This window comes from Gymnoscopelus braueri (assembly GCF_963280865.1).
Source record: "Gymnoscopelus braueri genome assembly, chromosome: 15".
Classification (NCBI taxonomy): Eukaryota; Metazoa; Chordata; class Actinopteri; order Myctophiformes; family Myctophidae; genus Gymnoscopelus; species Gymnoscopelus braueri.
Window position 1 is genome coordinate 21956026 of NC_137620.1, and position 23090 is coordinate 21979115.

Genomic DNA, 23090 nt, shown 5'->3' on the forward strand with positions numbered 1-23090 from the left:
TTCTGGTACCCAGCATTGACCACTGACCAGGTTATTGTTATTGTCTCTCTCTTCTCTCTCAATATCCTCCCTCTCCCTCCTCTTTCTCTTTCCCTCTGTCATCAGATCAGGGATCTCCATATTAGCCTACATGTAGATCACTCATAACAGAAACCCTTGCCTAACATCAATTTGCACTGACGGCAGGGATCTCCTAACATGGAAACCAGACGAATCTGGCCATGCCTGGCTAGGGATCTCCATATATTGGCATAATCTGGGTAAATTCACACCATCAGTGGTGGAGAGTACGGTAAGTACTTTGTGGGGTATTCTAATTTTCAATACAGCTATGCATTGATATTAAAAAGAAAATTAACTTTGTACTTTTGAATACTTAAGGGTAGGGTAAGTGATATTATATTCTGAAAGTACTCATTGCTAGATTGTTTGTTCAGTAACTGGAGTCTCCATGTCTCTCCAGCTCTTTATTAAACAGAAAATGCATTTTCAGGTCAGGATACCAATATTATCGAATCAGGACAGAGAACTCAGACAGGATACAGATTAAACAAGTGAAACTGGAAGTGATGACACAAAGAAATGAGCATGCAAAATTGGAACTAGAACTGATAAATGGGTATCTCTCCTGATTGGCTGAAATGGTGTCACCTACCTGAAAATGTCTATCAATGAGCTGGAGAGACAGAGAGACATACTGAACAAACACTCTATAGCAATGAGTACAAAATAATTTAGTGCTTTAACCTTTTAACAAAAACCTTTTTGTTTTAACCAAAAAATATCACTTACCCTACCTTTAAGTCTTGAGTATAATACTTAGTCCACCACTGCACACAGCCACACACCATAACATTGGATAGAAACAAATTGAGCAACACCCATGTTCAGTGATTTAATAGTGTATGAGTGATTGTGCATTTGAAAATGGTAACAAAACTACTCTTCCAGTCACACCTACACAGCAAAACAATATATTCCACGTTTTAAACTCCATAAAAATGACTGTGTGTGCATGCATGCCTGTGTGCATGCTTGAGTGCGTGCGTGCATGCGTGCGTGCGCGTGTTTGTGTGTGTGTGTGTGTGTGTGTGTGTGTAAAATGTATTTCCATGGTCCGAAATGTTGAGACATTATACATGATTTTTATTTTTTTTTGCAGTATGGACACACATGTGTGAAAGTGGTTCCTGTATTTTTAAATACATACATTCCTCTGCATCAGTGTTCATGTTCATAGTGAATGTAGTATCTGAATTAAATATTTGATTAAAAAAAAAAAAAATCAGTGCATACAGAACTAATTCATTTTGACCATTTGAATATCTGCAACTGTTAGTGATGGCAGTTTGTGGCAAGACAAGACCATTGGATTCAACATGATTTACAGAGGCGAATAGTAAAGGCCTCCTTTCAAAGACAAACAAGCAAAACAAATCATTTAGACACACAAACCAAAGAAAAACATACAGTGGGTCTATTATGTCCCTCTTGTGGTGAAGCTCGGCTACGGCAGATAACAAACAGTCAACAAATGAATGGCCTCATAATCTACACAATGTGATTAAGGATTGTCATACAGAAAATAAAAAAGGATAACAAAAACTGTGATATTAACAATGATTAATTACATCAGACTGAAATACATTTGTTGATCTGAAACAGAGTTCACTGTACAAGAAATCTGCATTGTAGCCCAAAATGTAGAAATTCAGGAATTCTAAATAAAATGTGTCTTGTCTCAGTATACTGGAACAAATCAAGGGGCATGTACACATATTCATATAGACCTCATGTCATTTCTTGGTTCACAGGATAAAAAATAAGACTTCAATAGTACATTTCTACAGTAATTTGTCCATTTTATCCTCTGGTGAACTGATCAGCTCTCCTACTGCAATGATATTTTACACAAAGGACTTATTTATATAAACTTTCCACTTTCCTTCCCAATATCCTAATAAACTACATTTGTATGTTTGTTTTAGTGATAAGCTCTCTTATCCTGAAATGCTGGATATACACCCACCCTTGTGTCTAGTTTATGAATTTGTTCCAGTCAGTTATTGTTTATCACAGCCTACACAGTGCAACTGGAACATAATTGAAAGGACCTCGTTGGAAACAAGACCGGAAGGACTTTTATGAACGGACCTTTTAGACAAAGTATTTTAAATGTAACTGTGCTGTTTTACATTTTTTGCCTAATAAAATATTCAATCAATCAATCAATCAAAGGACACTGGACAATTTATTCTACCTCTTTCAGTGTACAGAATCATAAACAAACCTTCTATCAAACCTATCTCTCAATCTTTACTATTAAAACCACCCCCCTCCCCCTCACCCCCTTGTTGACTTTCTAAGGAGTTATCCAGGACCACTGGTGTGTGGGGTGGCATGTCTCATCCACTCGTCCAGGGCTTGTCCTGCTTTGGGTTTTATCTGGCAGCAGCTGAAACACACGATAAACACATGATAATCTTTCCTAAACGTCATTAAGATCTGTACATTTGAGTTGGTTTTCTAAAAACAAAATTAAAGTTGCTACATTTTGTATAATGAGAGGCTATTTTTATTTGCATCATTTCCTCAACTCAACAGCAGATGGCAATGTTGCTGTGAGTGACCAGACAGGAGAAAGGTATCAATCATTCTGTCAAGGTTTACAACAACAGTCTTCAAATACATCAGAGAGCCATGTGTGGCAAAGTGGGGTCCAGGGACCCTCAGGTTTTCTTGAGTGGGTTCCAAATGGACCCTTACAGATCAGTAACTTTGAGAGTTATGGAGGTCCTTGAAATTAAAACGTTTGAGAGCCACTGCCAGAGAGCATTTGTAGGAAAGTGTGTCTGTCTCAGAGACAGACACACTTTGTAACACTTGCTTTGTAACACTTGCTATGCAACCCAAAATTAATTCTCATAGTTATAATCCATTATAATCAATTGATAATGCTTTATTATCACTGCTATAATGCACTAAATTAGTAGTAAAAGTTAAGTTAAGTTATAGTAATAAAAGTTATAATGCATTATAAGTGATAATAAGGCATTATAACAGTGATTAAAATGCGTTATGACAGTGAGTATAAGGCATTTTAGACATAATACAGCATTATTAAATCATCATAAAGTAATAAATGGCCACATAATAACTTAGATCATAGTGTAATGCATTATAACAGTAATTATAATGCATCATTACAGTGATACAAATGTAATAATAACACCTTATATAATTATCATAATGTTACAAATGTTGCACTTGATATTAACTTATAATCACAGTATAATGCATTATAATAATGCATTATAATAATTATGACACATCATAACAGTGATAATAAAGCATTATCAATTGATTATGATGGATTATAACTATGAGAATTAATTTGGGATGCATAGCAAGTTTGGCAGCAATTATGAGGTATTATAAGACTTGATACTTATAAGTCATTATAACATGCCTTACTGTTATGGTTATGTTATTAAGCATTATATGAGTATTTATGAGCTCTTATAAATCTGATTATACAGGGTTATGAGCAGATTATAATGCCTTATAAGTATGTTCATGATGCATAATACACATAGGATGCATAGCAAGTGCTACCTTTCAAAAATGGAAAGTGATTTAAAAAAATACATTAACTAGAGAAAGTGCTCCTCGGGACACAGGTCTTAGCCAGGTCAGGTAGGTTATTGTGGGCCAGCAATGTTCGGAATTCGCCAATCAGGATGGAATATGAAAAATCGGACGGATCCGTCTTGATCACTTGACTATTTGCGGTGTACCGATTTGCGTGATGTTTGGACAAAATTCTTAGGAGTAATATAGAATTTTTGTTTTTGGAAAACATTAAACATTTGGGTCAGAGCTTCTGCTCTGGCATCCAGGGAGTGTGTGTGCACAGTTTCACTGTGATCAAGCCAACAGTGCCGGAGATTAGCTGTCCACAGACGGACGGACGGACGGACGGACGAACAGGGTGCAAAACATAGTCTCGTCCATGCCTTAGGCCTGGCGGAGACAAAAACTCAATTGTTTTGCAGATTGCAATAACCAAAACAGCTTCTTCTTTTGTAAAATTCCTAAAGCTTGACTCAGTTTTCCTCTCATGGGTGCAGTCAAGTATTCTAGCCATGCTTAAGTATTAACAGAGGAAACGTGGTGTAATTGAATGGTACTTTTGGGTGGGGTGAAAAGGTTGTGAGTAAATTTACCAAACCACATACAAATTACACACTCACACAAACATTTACGCTTGTGTGTTCATGGACATAAAAAAACAACACAACACAACACAACACAACACAACACAACCACACACACACACACACACACACACACACACACACACACACACACACACACACACACACACACACACACACACACACACACACACACACACACACACACACACACACACACACACACACACACCACACACACACACACACACACAGTGTCTGGACCACACTGACATTTGCCGGCCTACACAATAGCTCCCGTCCCAAATAATCTGTGTGTTTACGTGAGGAAGTCCCTATCTTTCAGCCCCTGCTGGTCGTTCAAGGGTGGGGTGCAAAATCACAGGAAACACCTTCCCTCAACCAGCGCAGCCCACAGCCCATTACGGGACACGTACAATGAGATATTAAAAGCTCCCAACTTCCCTGGAATAATTGCAAAATGCATGCCTGATGAAACAGGGCTACGAGGGTAGAATAAAGGAACCTAAAAAAAAAAAAGTGGCCCTGCAGTCTAAAGCCTAATTGTTTATTTGTGCGAAACACAGTTTTTGTTTTTCTGTTTTCTTTTTTTTATTATTAGGAAGCTGTGTCTGTGAAGATAGGCCCATCATGGCTGACTTTCACTCACAAAACTTAAATCATTTTGAATTTCATAACAAATGTTTGCTTTGTAAGTGGCTCTGGATAAAAGCTTCTTACATTTAAATGTACTAGTTAAATGTGTATGACACTACATGGAGGAATTTGTAGGCTACTGTAAGTAACTGAGGAAAACAACCCACAAATTAAGGGTGTAAACAGAGACACTCTTGCCACTATGTTATTCGATAGGGATATTTCTATAATGCACTTACAGACTATTGTAGTGTATAAATCATATATTTCAAAAGGTTAACCACATAAACCCTAGCATCCCTCCTATATTCTGGGGCAAACATTCCGAAAAAATAGCAGAGATTGTAGATTTTCTGCAAAGATATTTGGTATACAGGGGAAAATATAGGATGCCTAGTATAGACCCCTGGTGGACTGGTCAATTGATTATTTGGGGTTTAAGTTATGAATAGACAAAAGTCAACAGGCTCTCATTTTGAACATTGTGGTCGTGAACAATTGAATGGGAAGCAATGCATACCGTTCTCTTCTCCGCCTGACGATTTCACGCCCAGAAGCATTACTCCATCTTTGGTGCTCTCAGGTCTGCTTTGGAAAGATGCACTGCATAGAAGCAAAGGACACAAATGAATACATGCGTACTTTGTTACATTGTAATTCAGCATTGCATATTGTAATTTAGTATGTAGATACGTTAATTAACTTAACTTGACACTGAACAAACCAATATCTTAAAAATCCTGATATACTCACTTTTCAGTGCCATTATCAATGGTCTCTGTTGGACACACATACCAAAGGCAGGACATTTGTAAACACACGTGCCCTTATTTATCTTTGCACATTTATCTCATTCTTATATGAATTTAATTATAGATTAAAATGTATATTAAAGTTTATCGTTGCACTGAATGCAGTTAATGACCCTTATGCATTTCAAGTCACCTGCGGGCAAAATAAATGTTACAATCAAATGACTATACCCTAGTACTGTACATTCAAAACACACTTACCTGTGTGGTCGTGGACCTTCATGCATTTGAATTTGAAAATGAAGACGAGAGCGGCCACAGCCACGCCGAGGACCGGAAGAAGAATCCACAGAAGTCTTCTGTCTGTAGATAAAGACACTGCTATGAGAAGCAGCAGAAAATATCTACAAGCTGATAACAGATAATTTCTTTTTGGTGAGTGACACCATCACACTACGGAGTATACTTTAGGCTTAACATCTGTCCAAGGTCAGAGGGAAGGTTATGTTCATTGAACTTGAAGTTTGTATTTGTTGATGACATAATATTCTATGCTATGTTGATGAATTGAATACATACGACCACAATAGAAACAAGATCCCAGGACTTTTTTGAGTTATATATTTTTTGCCTATATATGACTAAATAAGGTACAGTAAGACTACTGTACCTCCATACTGTTTACATTTCGGACTAATAAAATATTAAATCAATTCACCGAGTGCCGCACTATGTAGATCTGCTATCTTTTAAAAAATCATGATTTTTTTGCAAATCTTTAAATATGTATATATGTTTTAAAGCGAACATTTTTAACTCCATGGAACAACATATTTTGAGATGGGGGTCCACGGCCAAATACTTATGACACAGATACATGCCCGGATTGAATGGGTTAATGTAATCATTGCCAATTATTCCCTCCATGTGTATTGTTGTTCCTTTCGCTCGTATGTTGTGATGTGGAGGGTTTACTGTAGGATAGACAATGTGGTTGTCCTCCGATACATATCACCAACCACTGTTTCCACCCCTAGACTGTAAAATGAATGGACAAAGGGAGCCCCCATGGTTTTTACAGACCGTTTTGAAGCCACTTTTTCTGCGAATTGAAATCCGCCGTCTTTGCACTCAAATGAATGACAAAAACAAAAAGATCTCAAAGAAATAAATAAATCAAGGCTTCATGGGGTGTGCAATTGATTGAAAATTTGGGTGAACTATACCATTAAATAGGATTGGTATTTGTTTAGTAAAATTAGATATGCTGAATACTTTTCTGAAACAGTTGGAGCAATAATGGAGGTTCTAGTGATATTCAAATCCATATAAATCCCGGGTTTATCCCTGTAGACCTTTTCATTTAATTACACAGGATCTTGTGTTTTAGATATTTTTATATTTAATATAAATCTAATCTAATAATCTACCAAACCAACAGATGCACACTGATGTACACAACCACAATAAAGGTCTCTTCTTACCTGATTTGGGAGTTTCTTTGTCCTTCGGGTTGCCACTCTGTGGACCTAAATGATCCAAATGTTTTCTTTAGATTTCTTTAGATTTAGATTCTATAACTGATGATTCATGATCAATAATTATTTTGTGAATGTGATTTCTCTACAATTTACCAGCATCTTTTCCTTGAGGACTTTGGGTCGCTTTGTCTGTCTTATCTGCAAATATAGATACACGGTTTATACTATAATATTACCATTACAACTGGTCATTCTGTGAAAAAAAAAAGCATTCTTGTAAACTGAAACCAAGGCTTTGGATTATACGTTTGGACCATCAAGTGGCCTTCCTCAGGTGGCACCTGAGGAAGGCCACTTGATGGTCCAAACGTCGTAACCATAGCACATTAAACTTTTTCGGAGGAGCAGCTGCCTGTGCGGACTTTATTTTATTTTAATTGTTCATGTTTAGTCCTGCACCAGCGACCAAGGTGTATGTGCATAACCATTCCTTTTTCGTCTCTGTCGTGCAGAAACCTCATATCTCCATATTTTAACCTGTAGTGTTTTTTTTTCGCCCTACTTGATCATACTAAAGTGTCACACAAAAGTATCAAAAGTAGCAGATCCAAAAGCTTGAAACGCGGCGCGAAGCGACGCGTTTTGAGCTTGTAGATCTGCTGCTTTTGATACTTTTGAATTTGAATCCTGAAAAGTTCAATTTAGATTATGAAGTCCCATAAAAGCACATTCTATTGTATTTTGCAAATACAATTTCCATTTGTGGTCCTCTAATCTAACTATAACAATGACTGTCAAAGCAGATATAAAAAAACAAAATAAAAAACAAATGCATACAGGCTTCTTGAAACGTACCTGTAGCGGGCATGCCTGGAGCTGGAAAAGTGATTAATAGTTAATTTATATTGCATCATATACAGGATGCAATTTATATAATTAATCCATGCCAACGCATTTGGTAGAGGTAAGGTTCACTGCTATTTAACAATGCATTAGTTTAGTTTGATACTAGTACGCTATACATACCTTTGTCTGTCGGAGCTGTGGCATTGCTGCTTGGACCAGACTCTAGATATCATTAAAATGAATGAATAAATAAGTAAATAAATAGAACATGCACACAATTTCCAACGAATTAGACAACTAAAATAACAAAACAAGACAAGACAAGACATGGTCTCGTGGTTATATTTCATTTTCTGCTTTTATCAATGACCAATTTAAAGGGATATTTCACTTTCAAAAAAACGTTTGGTCATTTTATCATCTACTCAGGCCTTTTTGAACCCCCCAGACAGTTTTTAAGTTGCTCGATTCAGTATTTATATAATTGATATTCATTTTATCAGACACGCCCCCTTCCTATACAAACCCATTGTAACGTCAAGCTCCATTTTAACCGTGTTAGATTCATCGAAAACACCCGTCCTAGGTTCTGGTGACTCACCCTGCCCTCCTAATGCGTGAGGGGGCCGTGTTTTTCCGATATTTTTTTTCATTTATTTTATTCTATTTTTTTATTGTATTTTATTTTTTCAATTTTCAAAAAAATATATTTAAAATAAATGAAAAAAGTAATTGAAAAAAACACGGCCCCCTCGCGTATTAGGGGGGCAGGGTGAGTCACCAGAACCAAGGACGGGTGTTTTTGATGAATCTAACATGGTTAAAATGGAGTTTGAAGTTACAATGGGTTTGTATAGGAAGGGGGCGTGTCTGATAAAATGAATATCAAATGTCTAAATATTGAATCGAGCAACTTAAAAACTGTCTGGGGGGTTCACAAAGGCCTGAGTAGACGATAAAATGACCAAAAGTTTTTTTGAAAGTGAAATATCCCTTTAACAAAGATCATAGTGGTTCAGACCCCACATGGCAGGATCCACATGCAGTCTGCACAGAAGAATCTGGAATATTACGTTAACCACTTAAACCCGAATGTACTTAGTTGACCGGGTTCCCCCAGGGCTCTATACTTGGTTCGCGACTTTCTTCCCTCTACTCCAAATATCTTCGCTTAAAATACCTTGATACACAAACTCACAACACATCACAATGCACACACAACACAATACAACAAATGTTTGCCTATTTTCGCCAAATTCACCTATGATGACATGGCCAGAATAGGGACACTAGGGTTCATGTGGTTCAAATTCACTTTAAGCCTGGCATCTCTATAGGTATCCCTACTCCCTATAGACCTTGCGTTGCAATGGGACACATTGTGAGCATGTAGTAGATGATCTATTTTCAAAAATAATTTAGAAATGATCTGATATTTTTTTAAAGGTTTGGAAATAGGGCTTAAGTGGTTAATTCTGAAAGTGACCCATACTAAAGTGTTAAATTAGCTAACTGAAGTTAATATATAAATGTTTTTACACTTCCCAAATTAAACAAACAACGGTTTTACTGAGTGGCTTGTGCTTTCCCTCTTATGCTGTTTACCTACTGTAACGGTACCATCTGTCTCATGTAAATGAATAAATATGAAACCTACTGTATTCATGGTAAATCAGCTCTCACCTGACTGCTTGCCATCGTTGGTTTGCGAGGAGTTAGCGGCCTTTGGAAGACTCTCATCCTCAGTAGAGACTGGTGGGGTTATCTTTTCACTTTCCGAGTCTATTGCTGATATCACACACAAATAAATGACAGGATGACAGATTTAATTATTAATGTGAGCAACTCAACTATTAAATACACAGTTCGTTTAATCCAGCAGAGAGACTCACTGTTGTTGCCGTGAGTTCGAGCACGTGGGTTCACTACAGGTGTTGTCGCTGGTTTTGGTGTTGGTGGTGGTGGTATTGTTGCTGATGGCTCAGATTTGTTGGCTGTCGTTGCGGAATCCTGGACGGGAGGCAGAGTTGTCACCAGTGTGTCATCATTGGAAGAATTAACTGGAAGAAAAAAAGAGTAAACAAGACACAAGACACCAATATTAATAAGAAACACTCTTTAATGTGCCATCCTTGCAATTTGTTTCTTTTTGCTTTTCTTTTCTTTTTGTCAGTGTACAGTATACAGTAACAATAAAAAATAAACATATAGTGGCAGATTTACCATAGGCCTATGTGATCAGTGGTTACTACCGGGCCGGCTAAGCAAGGGATACACAATACTGAAAGCTTTTTTTTTAAAAAGAAAAAAAAGTACTGGTCATAACTCTTTTCTGGGAGACTTTGTTTTACCCCTCGTTATGCCAATTCCCAATATCCTTTATATTCTGGTCCCTTCTCACTGCTACTGTAACTCCTACATTATAGGGAGAGCACAGACAAACAAGTCTCACCCAATACAAGACATCAAGGATGCTTTTTTACAAAGTTTAAATATGGAGATTATGGAGGTTTCTGAACCAACAGCAAAGATATGTAGCCTCAAACCATCTTCAACTTTTAACTTTTTATGTCCAGTGCCTTTAATACACCTGTATTCAACTGCCTAAATGATTGATATGACTCTCACTCTACAAATGATAGATACACAATTGTCAAACATCTTCACAAATGTTCACACATTTTCAATAAAATTGCAGATCTTCAAGCTCACAACTCATCGCGATGTGACACGTTGTGAGTTATATTATAGCCATTTCGAAATTGGGGGGGCTGCCATGGGGGGCCGTCCCACATTAACATCATGTGGATGTACTCAAGAAAGATGCAGGAGCGCGAAGTCCGACGAGCTGGCCAGATGTATGGAGAACCGGGATGACTGGAAACGACGATGGAGGGCTCGTCTGAGGACGACCTAGAGAGGGATATGGGGGGCGCAGCCAGAGGCTATGGCTATTTGGGCGCCCAGTGGGCTGGAGTCTATGCACAAAATATAAATGTTTTGGAGACACTCACTGATCTCAACTGCCTTTACTGTGGTCACTGGAGTAGAGGTGGCAGCAACTGAAGCTGTAGTTCCTGTGGATTCAGAGAACACACCACGCACGCACACGCACACACACACACACACACACACACACACACACACACACACACACACACACACACACACACACACACACACACACACACACACACACACACACACACACACACACACACACACACACGCGTTGACATAATGCCACAGTTGGCACATGACAGATGGTCGGTGTACAACTGAGAATGAACCCAATGAACCTGGTAATGAGTAGAGGTAATAAGACCTCTACTGTGGCCTTTATGTAACTCATGATAAACACAATTACAGCTAAATGCCAAAGAGTATGCTATATACTTTCAGTATCAGTGGAGGCTGGGTTTTAAGGTCCTTTAACCACTTTCAACCTGACTTTTTAAATAACAGATCTACAAGCTCAGAGCACCTCACAATGAAATGGGATATGATCCCATATATCGTAGAGTGTCTATTTTTGCAGTATAAGTAGTTAAAATCAAAACAATGCGAACATTTTGTAAAAGTTGTGAAACATTTGAAAAATCTTGAAACATTTTGGAACATTTTATTTATTTAATAATAAAATAAATAAATATGTATTTTTAAATAATAGATACATTTTCCCCAGGGTTAAATTATTTTCAAAATGATATGAGCACTCCAGGTTTACTGTGTGGCTGATATAAGATTGAAACCTCTTTCCTCCCATGCTGTTTTAGCAGATGCCTAAAGAAGGTCCTTGACCGAAATGTTGCCTTTATAACAAGTAAGACGCGCGAACGCGGTAAGCGAACGCAGCTCGAAAACTAAGGCGTTTAAAAAAAAAAAAATACCAAAAAATTCTGCGTTAAAAGGAGCATCTTAGAAAAATAAAAATTCACCCAAAAAAAACGTTGAATGTTTTTGAACAATTCAACAAAGTGTTTGAAGTGCCTGTTTCACCCACTTCCGGGGGGCGGAGCCAAAATCCGAGGCCGAAGTATTTGTTCGTAGACCCCGACTTAGGGGAGGTAGAAAAAGTTTCGGAGCGATTCGGGCACTTTTCATTTAACATGGGGTTTCAATGGGGAGTTTTTAGGAGCCTTCTCCGGGGCGTGGCTTCCGGGGGAAGGGGCGGGCTTAAACGCAACCTTGACAGGTGTGTTCAGTTTTCAAAGACCTTTCATTTGATGTATGGTACGTCTATATTGGACATTCGGCGCGCCTCCTTCCGCTGCGTTCGCAATGATAAAACGTGTATTCTTTATTATTGAGCAAGTGACGACGGTGTGTGGGTTCATCTATTTCATTTTTTATTTTCCTCCTATATGCTGTTATGAAATATGAAAGCTATTCATGGTAAATCAGCTCTCACCTGGCTGGTCACTGTTGCCGGTTTCGGAGGAGTTATCAGTCTTTACAGGAATTGTCTCAGCAGATACAGATGGTGAAACTGTGAAGCAACACAACACAACACAACACAGAGTAAGCCCACACTATGTTGTCAGCTGTCAAGTGTTGATAGATGTTGAATAAACCTGTGGTTGTCAAACATTTTAATTTCAAGGACAGTTTGTTATCCATTAGGCCACGGATCCTCCATAACCCTGAGAGTGCACAAATGGAACAGTTACAGACTGGTAAGGGTCCATTTGGTTCTTAAGTATCAAGCATTAGCTGGGAACCCCTTGGGTGAACCCCACTTTGAGAACCACTGGAATAATCAATCCAGCACTGTTTAAGAAAAACTTTAAATGATGTTGTTTCAAGGAGGCGGGGTGAGGTAACAAGTGATATTTCTTATCTCCTGTGTTTGGTCAGGGAGTGAGTTCAAGGTTAAACTATGATCTATCATCTTGGGATGGGATCAAACCAGCCTCGATACCAAATCAGTGTGATGGAACACATGACATGAGACAAGTGAGTGTGTGGTGAAATGGGTGAACTTTCAATATGCCTAATAACCAATCTGTACCACGAGTAGATAGAAAATTAAACAGTATAATGTAATGCGTGCTATGCGTAATGCACTCTTTGTGTATGTCTGTAATGTGAAAGTGTAACGTGACTCCAAAAGACAAACACACACGCACACACACACACACACACACACACACACACACACACACACACACACACACACACACACACACACACACACACACACACACACACACACACACACACACACACACACGTTGACATAATGCTACAGTTGGCACATGGTAGACGGTCGGTACAACTGAGAATGAACCCAATGAACCTGGTAATGAGTAGAGGTAATAAGACCTTTATACTGAGGTCTTTATATAACTCATAATAAACACAATAACAGCTAAATGTCACTGAGTCAAAGAGTATGCTATGAATGGTAAATGGTGCATTTATGTAGCGCCTTTTATCCAAGGCGCTTTACATTCATTCACTCACACACACACACACACACACACACACACACACACACACACACACACACACACACACACACACACACACACACACACACACACACACACACACACACACACACACACACATTGCGGAGGACACCATGCAAAGCACCGACCTGCTCATCGGGGGCAATTAGGGGTTCAGTGTCTTGCTCATGGACACTTCGACACTAACTCTACCTCCTGAGCCACTGCCGCAATATACTTTCAGTATCAACGGAGGCTGGGTTTTTAGGTCCTCTAACCTCTTTCAACCTAGGCGTCCCTATCATGCCTATATGGCCATGTCATTATAGGTGACTTTTGCTCTTTTAAATAACTGATCTACAAGCTCAGAGCACCTCACAATGAAATGTGTCATGAGCTAGTATTGTCTATATTTTCCCAGCTTAAGTAGTTTAAAGCAAAATACAGCAGAAATAAATCATCTATTCTATGAAGCGATGTTTGCACCTTGACCATGCCTGTAGTTCCCACAATGCACCTCGTTTACTCTGACTAGTTCTGAAAAGAGGTAAAACTGGTCTCACATGGACCAATTAGTTGGACCCCCATGGCAGGACATGCAATCTGCACTGGAAAATCAAGATCGAGTTAACTCGTTTTTAGAATCCATCACTTGATTGCCAAGATCGAGTTAACTCGTTTTTAGTAAAAAATTAAAAAAAACATTTATTTTTTTTTATTTTATTTTTAATTTGACCCAAAGACCAAGGAGATATGATTTTTCGAAGATTTAGACTCCTATCCACTTCCTTGTTAACTTAAAACTTTAAAATTCTGTATCTCGGCTCCTGAGTACTTTTTTTTGTTCAATGTAAAAACCCCTGGCAATAAACTGCAAAAAATCTGAAATAATTCTGGCAGTCAATGTGTTAAACTAAGTCTTACACTTACTGGAGCTCTATTTTATACTTTCCAAAATGTTGGTGGGGGGGGCGGAAATTTAGGAAAGGTTTTGAAACATTTATAAAATCTTGAAAAAAAATTGGAACATTTGATCTATTTATTAATAAAATAAATGAATCAAAATAATACATTTAAATAATAAATAAATACATTTTCCCCAGGGTTAAAGTTTAAAAAGTACACAAAAATACCAATTATTTTCCAAATTAAATGACCACTCCAGGTTTACTGTGTGGCTGATAAGATTAAAACCTCTTTCCTCCCATGCTGTTTTAACAGATGCCTGAGGAAGGTCCTTGACCGAAACATTGCCTTTATAATAATAGAACGTGTATTCTTTATTATTGAGCAAGTGAAGACGGTGTGTGGGTTCATCTATTAATTATTTTTATTAAAGCTATTCATGGTAAATCAGCTCTCACCTGACTGGTCGCTGCTGTTGGTTTTAGCTTCATCCTTAGGAGAGTCTGGTAGAGTGTTTGCAGACGTCTCGTGTGATGAAACTGTGAAGCAACACAACACAACACAGAGTAAGCCCACACTATGTTGTCAGCTGTCAAGTGTTGACAGATGCTGAAAAAAACTGTGGTTTTCAAACATTTTAATTTCAAGAACCCCCTGTTTGTTACACATTAGGCCACGGACCCCCCATAACTCTGAGAGTGTACGGACCCCACTGGTAAGGGTCCATTTGGTTCTTAAGTTTCAATCATTTAGCTGCAGGGAACCCCCTGAAACCCCCAAATGCTTTGGGGGTTTCAGGGGGTTGGTGAGGTAAAAAAGAAAAAGGCGATATTTCTTATCTCCTGTGTTTAGTCAGGGTCATGAGTTCAAGGTTCAGAGGTTAAACTAAAGGCCATCTTGCGATGGGATCAAACCAGCCTCGATACCAAATCAGTGTGAATGGTTCAATGGAACACATGACATGAGACAAGTGAGTGTGTGGTGAAATGGGGTGAAATAGGTGAACTGTCAATATGCCTATTCAGTACCAATCTGTACCATGAGTAAATGAAACAGTATAATGTAATGCGTGCTACTATGCGTAATGCAGTACTCTTTGGGTAGGTCTGTTATGTCTTGGACTCCAAAAGACACACACACACACACACACACACACACACACACACACACACACACACACACACACACACACACACACACACACACACACACACACACACACACACACACACACACACACACACACACACACACACACACACACACACACAGAACCAACCTTGCGTGGTTAACTTCTAACCCACAGTATGTTAGTATTGACACGTGTTTCTCTGAACTATTCCCTTGTTTGATACAAGGAATGGACAACATTAAACATGGTTAGTTAGTCATCTACAACATGTTATTATTGGAAAGAGATAAATGATCAGTTGTTTAGCAAGAACATGAAATATTGAATATCCAACAATTGAACTGAGAGTTCCATTGTCTGTAGTTGCTTCTTTGATGCACTGGTCAAAGCCAAGGTGTTTCATAGCTTGACCTATAGTGCCTTTCTTGTCATTGAAGTCACCCAGAACAGTGGCTTCAGTCTTTTGGAGCTTGTTTTGTTTGATGATTTCCTTCAAAATGTCAAATATTTTAATGAATTTGCTGATGTTTACAATCAGATAGTGATGGAACACATGTTTTACTTAAAGGTAGGGTAAGTGATTTACTTTGTTGAAATAAGTGTTAAATAGCTCTATATTCTAATAGTACTCATTGCTATAGAGTGTTTGTTCAGTAAAAGGAGTCTCCCATGTCTCTCCAGCTCTTTATTAAACAGAAAATGCATTTTCAGTGCTTTCTCCTGATTGGCTTACATTTTGTCACCTACCTGAAAATGTATTATATATTCTGTTTACTAAAGAGCTGGAGAGACCCCTGTGACCGAACAAATATTCTGTAGCAATGATTACTATCAGAATATAGTACTTTAACCTTTTTAACCAAAAAAAAATTTACCCAAAAATAGGACGTACAAGTAGAAGTCCCGTATTCAAAATGTACTTGAGTAAAAGAGCAAAAGAATCGGCATCAAGAATGTCCCGTTTCACAAGTTCCAAATGTATAAAAAACTGTATAGAAAAAAATATATATATATAGGGCTGCCGCTGAAGTGTACTTAAGTACTTATTTACTTTACACCACTGCAATCAGAGCACAACGACAGACTGTATGTTGAGGTGGCGTTGATTAGTAAGGGGTAGGAATGGCCCCTCCTTCTCTACTTCCTACCCCCCTTATTTGAACCACACCCTTCTTCACATTTTGGGCACCGTTCCCACCATAGCATGGATGAGCAGTTATGAAAATGGACGGACAGATGATTGACATGTTGAGGGTGTTCCCGTCATTTAATGACTTGGACCCTAGGATCCCCATTCTGGGCACGTCATAATGAGTCAACGTTTGGCAAAAACAGGTGAACATTCACTGAAAATAGCCGATCTAGATTGGCTATTGACCCCTGGGGGACTCAGGTCAAGTATATACTGTAGAGTTTTATTGGGAAAAAAATAAGTATTTTTGTCTAACACATATAACATTTCCTCCGAATAAATGAATCTCTTAGGATCTGAGGGGGCCCATAAATATTCTCAGCGTGCCTGTTTTGGCGTAGTTTGAAAGGTCATCGTCTGCTACAAAGGCAGGCATCCTCCCAAGTGTCACAGCGAGGATTAAAAGTCAAGATGGCGGAGGTGGCGTCTCCGACACGTCGAGATGGATATCCTTTGTTGGGAGGCCAGGCCAGTGTGTTAAGCTGCATCCTGTCCCAGACAGACTATTGTTGTCCCTTGACCCTTCCAAGCTGAAAGGTGCAGGCCGGGATTTCCTGTCTTCACGGCTGTCAGTTGCGATTCGGGCACCCTTTTCCACCCTCGGTGTTTCACAGACAGTCACGGCACACAGTTGTTGAAAAAAAAAAGAGTGTGAGCCTCTCCACAAGAGTCAGCACATGAATCCATCATGTTGCAAGACATATACGATAACTGATGGAAGAAGTACTCACATGTTTTACTTAAGTAAAAGTATCAATACGGCAATGTAGAAATACAAAAAAAAAAAAAAGACTTTCAAATGTATAAAAAATCTTTTGAGAATAGCGACGCATTGTGAGCTTAGCTTGTAGATCGGCAATTTTCAAATGGCCGAAATGCATATAGGACTGAAGTGGGTAATGTATGTTTTGTAATAATAATCAAAATCTACAAAATAACTAGTAACTAAAGTTTTCAAATAATTGTAGTGGAGTAAAAGTATAATATTTGCTTCTGAGATGTAGTTGAGTAGAAGTAAAAGTATTGAAAATTGGAAATACTCCAGGAAAGTAAAAATACCTCAAAATTGTACTTAAATACAGTACTTGACTCATTCGATGGTCCTGAACCCCGGTTTATACTTTGTCGCGCGTCGCCGGTGTCACGACCAATCTTGTAGATCGGATATGTTCGCTGTGTGACACCGTCCGTCATGCGACGACGCATAAATCAGGCCTGACTATGAGAAATGTCAAAGGACGTTTCCTGTGGCAGGTCAGAGGCTGTGTGTGTGTGTGTGTGTGTGTGTGTGTGTGTGTGTGTGTGTGTGTGTGTGTGTGTGTGTGTGTGTGTGTGTGTGTGTGTGTGTGTGTGTGTGTGTGCGTGTGCGTGTGCGTGTGCGTGTGTGTGTGTGTGTGTGGGTGGGTGGGTGGGTGGGTGGGTGGGTGTGTGTGTGTGTGTGTGTGTGTGTGTGTGTGCGTGTGTGGCAGGGAAGGGTGAGCAACGACACCGGCGGTTCTTTAATGCCTCGTCAGGCTTGGGGATTGTTCTAGACTAGAGTGAATCATGATGAATCTGGATTTTCCCCAGATATTTCTGAAAAGCATTAAAGGGATAGTTCACCCCCAAAATGACTTTTTTTCTATCGATTAGTCAACTTGAATTCATGGATATTTTATTGTTTTTGTCGCATTCCTAAGCCAATAATTTGATGACCTGCAGCGGTTCCGGTAGGAGACACAAAGAGTCTCCTTTGTATCTCCTACCGGAACCGCTGCCTACCGCTGCTGTCCGCTGGTCATCAAATTATTGGCTTAGGAATGCGACAAAAATATAAAATATCCATGAATTCAAGTCTCCATGGGGTGACTAATCGATAGAAAAAAAGTCATTTTGGGGTAAACTATCCCTTTAACTTCTCCTCTCCTGCTTCTTCCATTTAACTTTCTTTTCCTTTCTAGACAATGACGGGCTCGGACATTTTAAAGTGCAGACATTTTTGGGCTTGGGCTCCAGTGTGAGCCACGGCGTGGGTGTTGCCGTGCCAGATGTTTACCGATGGGGAGTTGGGGACTTGTCACTTTTGAGGACAATGATCTCTCTTCTCTGTGAGAGAGAGGGCAGTTTGGTTCCCACTGGCTATCTGCCACTTAGATCACCTATCTGGGCAGTGCAGAACAGTTTAAAGGTTCTTTTGGATGTGTGCCCGGCCTCGCGCAAGGAAAACAAACAATCCAAAGAGCCAACCTCTTTTTCCCCTTTCCTTCAACCAAGGAACAGAATGCATCTGTCACTTGCCAGCATGTTTTCACGTCTTAATTAACGATCCCCTCTCGTTTTCTTAGGTTTGTTTTTCTTTGCTTTGTTTTTTTTCAACCTTTTTTATACCAGGTCTTCCAAACAACCTTTTATTCTAATCTAGTTTATTTAACGACTAGGACGATCAGATTCAGACAGTACACGCACGCACGCACACACGCACGCACACAGTCTTATCTCTGCCCGGTTAAACGGAAGTCCACTCTTTCAGTCTGGATGCCCTCAAGCTAATGTTCAAAGTGCCAGAGTGTCTCTGGCACACACTGTGACACTCCTCTGGGTACGGTCATAATCTTTGCACATACCAAGACAAAATTAAACAAGATGAAAACAACAAAACAGCAACAAACAAACAAAAAAAAAGGAATACATCTGGAAGATTCTTATGCTTCTGTTTTTTTGCCCGCAGAGCTCAAAATCTTTGTGACAGATTTTCTTGTAAAATGTACAGTATATCTTGCCAATAATGACTTTCATTCTACAGCATATGACTAACATATGACTTTTGTGTTGTACCGTATACATTCCTTGTATCAAATGAGGAAATATTTCAGCAAAACACACATAAATACTAACATACTGTAGGTTAAAAGTTAACCACGCAAGGATGGTTCAGGGGGTGTGTGTGTGTGTGTGTGTGTGTGTGTGTGTTGAGATATATATATATACATATATCAGCCTGATCTCCAGAGAACTAGTATACATTGGGGTTGACATATATATATATACACACACACACACACACACACACACACACACACACACACACACACACACACACACACACACACACACACACACACACACACACACACACACACACACACACACACACACACACACACACACACACACACACACACACACACACACACACACACACATACATACATACATATATATATATATACATGCCCAAAGATGCACTCGCCCAATTCTAATAAAACATTTGTGTGGAGATTTTATATGTATATACAACATTAACATGTTGATGATCCTGAGCTCAGAACATCTACTGTAGAATCTGCAGTTACACAGCAAAATAGTGTAAAAGATTGATCAATGTGACACAATCAAAGGGTTTGTATAGATAGAATGGTGACCATACCTGTCGTGAAGACCAGGAATGAAGCTAGCAGAAGGAGGATAACAACCCTGATGGTCTCCATGGTGTTTCCACGGCAGCGATCCCCTCCGTGTCCTTCTTCCACAGACCAGAACTGAGAGGCCAGTGGAAAAGGCCCCAGCCCTCCGTTGCTGATGCTTATTCTGGCACTTCCTCTAGATAGAGGAGGGGAGGAAATACACCAGCTTCCCTTCCTGATGTTTGGTAAAACAGTGTGTGTGTGTGTGTGTGTGTGTGTGTGTGTGTGGGGGGGGGGGTGCCCAGATGAGCCAGTGGAAGAAATCTTGAACCAAATTGACAGGAAGTCAGCTTTGAGGAGTGTGTTTGCGAGTAACAGCCAAGCCAACTCCTGACTTTCTTATTTTTTCCTGCCCTCGCGTTGCAGGGTCCGCAAGGGGGACTTTATCTGAGACCCGAGGGGCTGGGGGTGGGCAGACTGGGCACTGAGTGCATTGTTTCACTTGTGAGCACCAAAGAGGAGCACCAAACTGTTTTGAAGGAGTGAAGGTTGAAGGAAGGTACTTGAAGGAATTCATTGTAATCATTAGCTGGGACAGACAGGGTCATTTGTGGTCAGCATTCATAAACAGCTACCTGGGCCTGCATCTTGACAAGGGCCTCATAGAAATCCTACATTCTACAGGCCAGGGTCTAATAATGGTGTAGAGATAGATATATACTTTGTTAATCCCGGAGGAAATTTGTTCAATGTAAATAAATTAGCTGGCCAATGTGTGGCTTCCAAGTGGATCATGGAGTCTATGACGTCTGTACTATTACATCTATAGCCTACTGTTACGTCAGTCTCCATGTTTGGGCAAAGTTTCAGCCCGATCCAACCGCCTTTTATTTCCATTATAAGTGAAATATTTTCAAAATGACAAAACATGAGAAGACTTGAGATGTGAAGAACATTTGGGACTTAGTTCCTATGCCTACTGGCAGCGTGTAGATTTTCTCTTTTGGTGATCGGACCTGGGAAATTAGCCCTGGACACACACACACACACATACTGTACACGGATTACACACACACACACACACACACACACACACACACACACACACACACACACACACACACACACACACACACACACACAGAGAACAGACTCAATCACAGAACCTCTCCTCCACGACTTGGCCATTAGGAGTCTCGCCATAAAGAAATCATAGTAATAATATTGCACTTAGCTGATAATGAGTGAAGTGAATCACTGGATCAGTTTAGTGGTACTGTGGCAATTTAACCTCGGAAGTGTACAAATGGACGTTAATGTTTATGCGTTCAGAGCTAAATTAACACTCAGGATTTTGTTGTGTACAATAGGAACATCCCTGAGGGAGCTGTTGAAATGGCAGCCATGACGTTTCTCCATTCTTTCATTGTTTTCACAACAGTACCGGTGACACGCCTGCAGATGACCACTACCAAGGTCACCTTATCGTTTACATTTCTTTACCCATCACTTTCTGATCACAATCAATAATGTAATAATTGTATGCAGCTGTGTAATGTTGCACAGGTCAGACAACCTTAACCAGTAAGTGTTTCTAATCCATAAACCTGTCCTCATCAACTCCAATAGAAATGCGATTCGCATTGGTCTTTGCACAATCAAATGTTCCTGTAGTCTAGTGCAGTGGTGTAAAGTAACTAAGTACATTTACTCAAGTACTGTACTTAAGTAAAATTTTGAGGTACTTTACTTTACTGGAGTATTTCCAATTCTCAGCACTTTTACTCCACTACATCTCAGAGGCAAATATTGTACTTTTACTTCACTACAAATATTTGAAAACTTTAGTTACAGCTACTTTGTAGATTTGGATTATTATTACAAAACATACATACATTTTTCAACCCTATATACATTTCGGCTTTTGAAAATAGCCGATCTACAAGCTCACAATGCGTGGCAATGCGACGCATGTAGACCGGCTATTTTCAAAATATTTTAATACATTTTGTACATTTGAAAACTTGTGAAATGGGACATTCTGCCACAAGGACATTTTGATATCAATACTTTTACTCAAGTACATTTTGAATTCCGGACTTTTACTTGTAACAGAGTATTTCTACATTGCAGTATTGATACTTTTACTTAAGTAAAACATCTGACTACTTTTTCCACCACTGTAATCCATAAACCTGTCCTCAACAACTCCAATAGAAATGCTATTGGCATTGGTCTTTGCACAATCAAATGTTCCTGTAGTCTAGTGGAACTCCAGTGGGTTTATTTCTAAAGGCCTGGAACAGTGTTCTCAAAACAGGATGCTGCAGTTTGCTTCCTTCCAGTCGAGCATTGTGCCTCAAGTCTCCCTGCCTGGATTTTAGAGATATACAAATGGTACACAAAAGAAATAAGGTGTTTCTTTTTGTTAGGTGGTGTTTTTTGGAATCTTCACATATCTGGGTGAATTTATGCTATACACGTCAGCCCTTCCAATATGGCTGGTCATAAATACATGTTTTTGGAGGAGAAAAGCAGTGAATGACTGTAGGGCCTACAGTATGTTTCTTAGATCAGTGGTTCTCAACCTGTGTGTCGTGTTTTTTTTGGGGGGGTGGGGTCCCCACTCCCCAGATGACAGTGAAGTGACAATTTAAGAACTTTAAGACCTTTAATACCTAAAAAAAAAGAAAGTACAGGAAGAAAAGAAAAGAAATAAGACCATTACTGCATCAAACGTAATCAACAAACTATAGGTCCGGGGAGGGGTGGGTGGGTTTATGTTTATTATCATTATTTTTATTATTATTTGTATTATCCTTCTGTGTTGTTTTTAAGTTTTGTATGTGTTTGTATCTTGTTTTTGTTGAAAATTTACCCATTTGATTGTATTGTCGATATAATAATAAAAACAATTGATAACAAAAAAAAGAAAAAAAGAATATACTATAAAAACTGGTCAAACATTGGCCAAATTGTCAAATAATTTAAGAAATAGGCAAAATAATGTAAGAAATAGGTAAAAAAATACAGAAAATCTGCAAGCTTTTAGATTGGCTATTTTCACAATA

At 39.1% G+C, this 23090-nt stretch overlaps 1 protein-coding gene across 1 annotated transcript; it reads right to left on the reverse strand.

Moving 5' to 3' along the window:
• Positions 1-881: 881 nt before the first annotated feature.
• Positions 882-20241, reverse strand: LOC308101653 (uncharacterized protein). Its single transcript, XM_080451080.1, has 14 exons — positions 20043-20241; positions 14771-14851; positions 12365-12442; positions 10968-11030; positions 9846-10013; positions 9637-9741; positions 8134-8175; positions 7963-7983; positions 7261-7305; positions 7111-7155; positions 5888-5989; positions 5628-5652; positions 5395-5477; positions 882-2455 (listed from the first exon to the last, which is right to left on the reverse strand). Exons 1-14 carry the CDS (start codon positions 20101-20103, stop codon positions 2442-2444), a joined length of 933 nt encoding a protein of 310 aa, XP_080307206.1. The 5' UTR covers positions 20104-20241; the 3' UTR covers positions 882-2441.
• Between the last annotated feature and the right edge of the window lie 2849 nt (positions 20242-23090).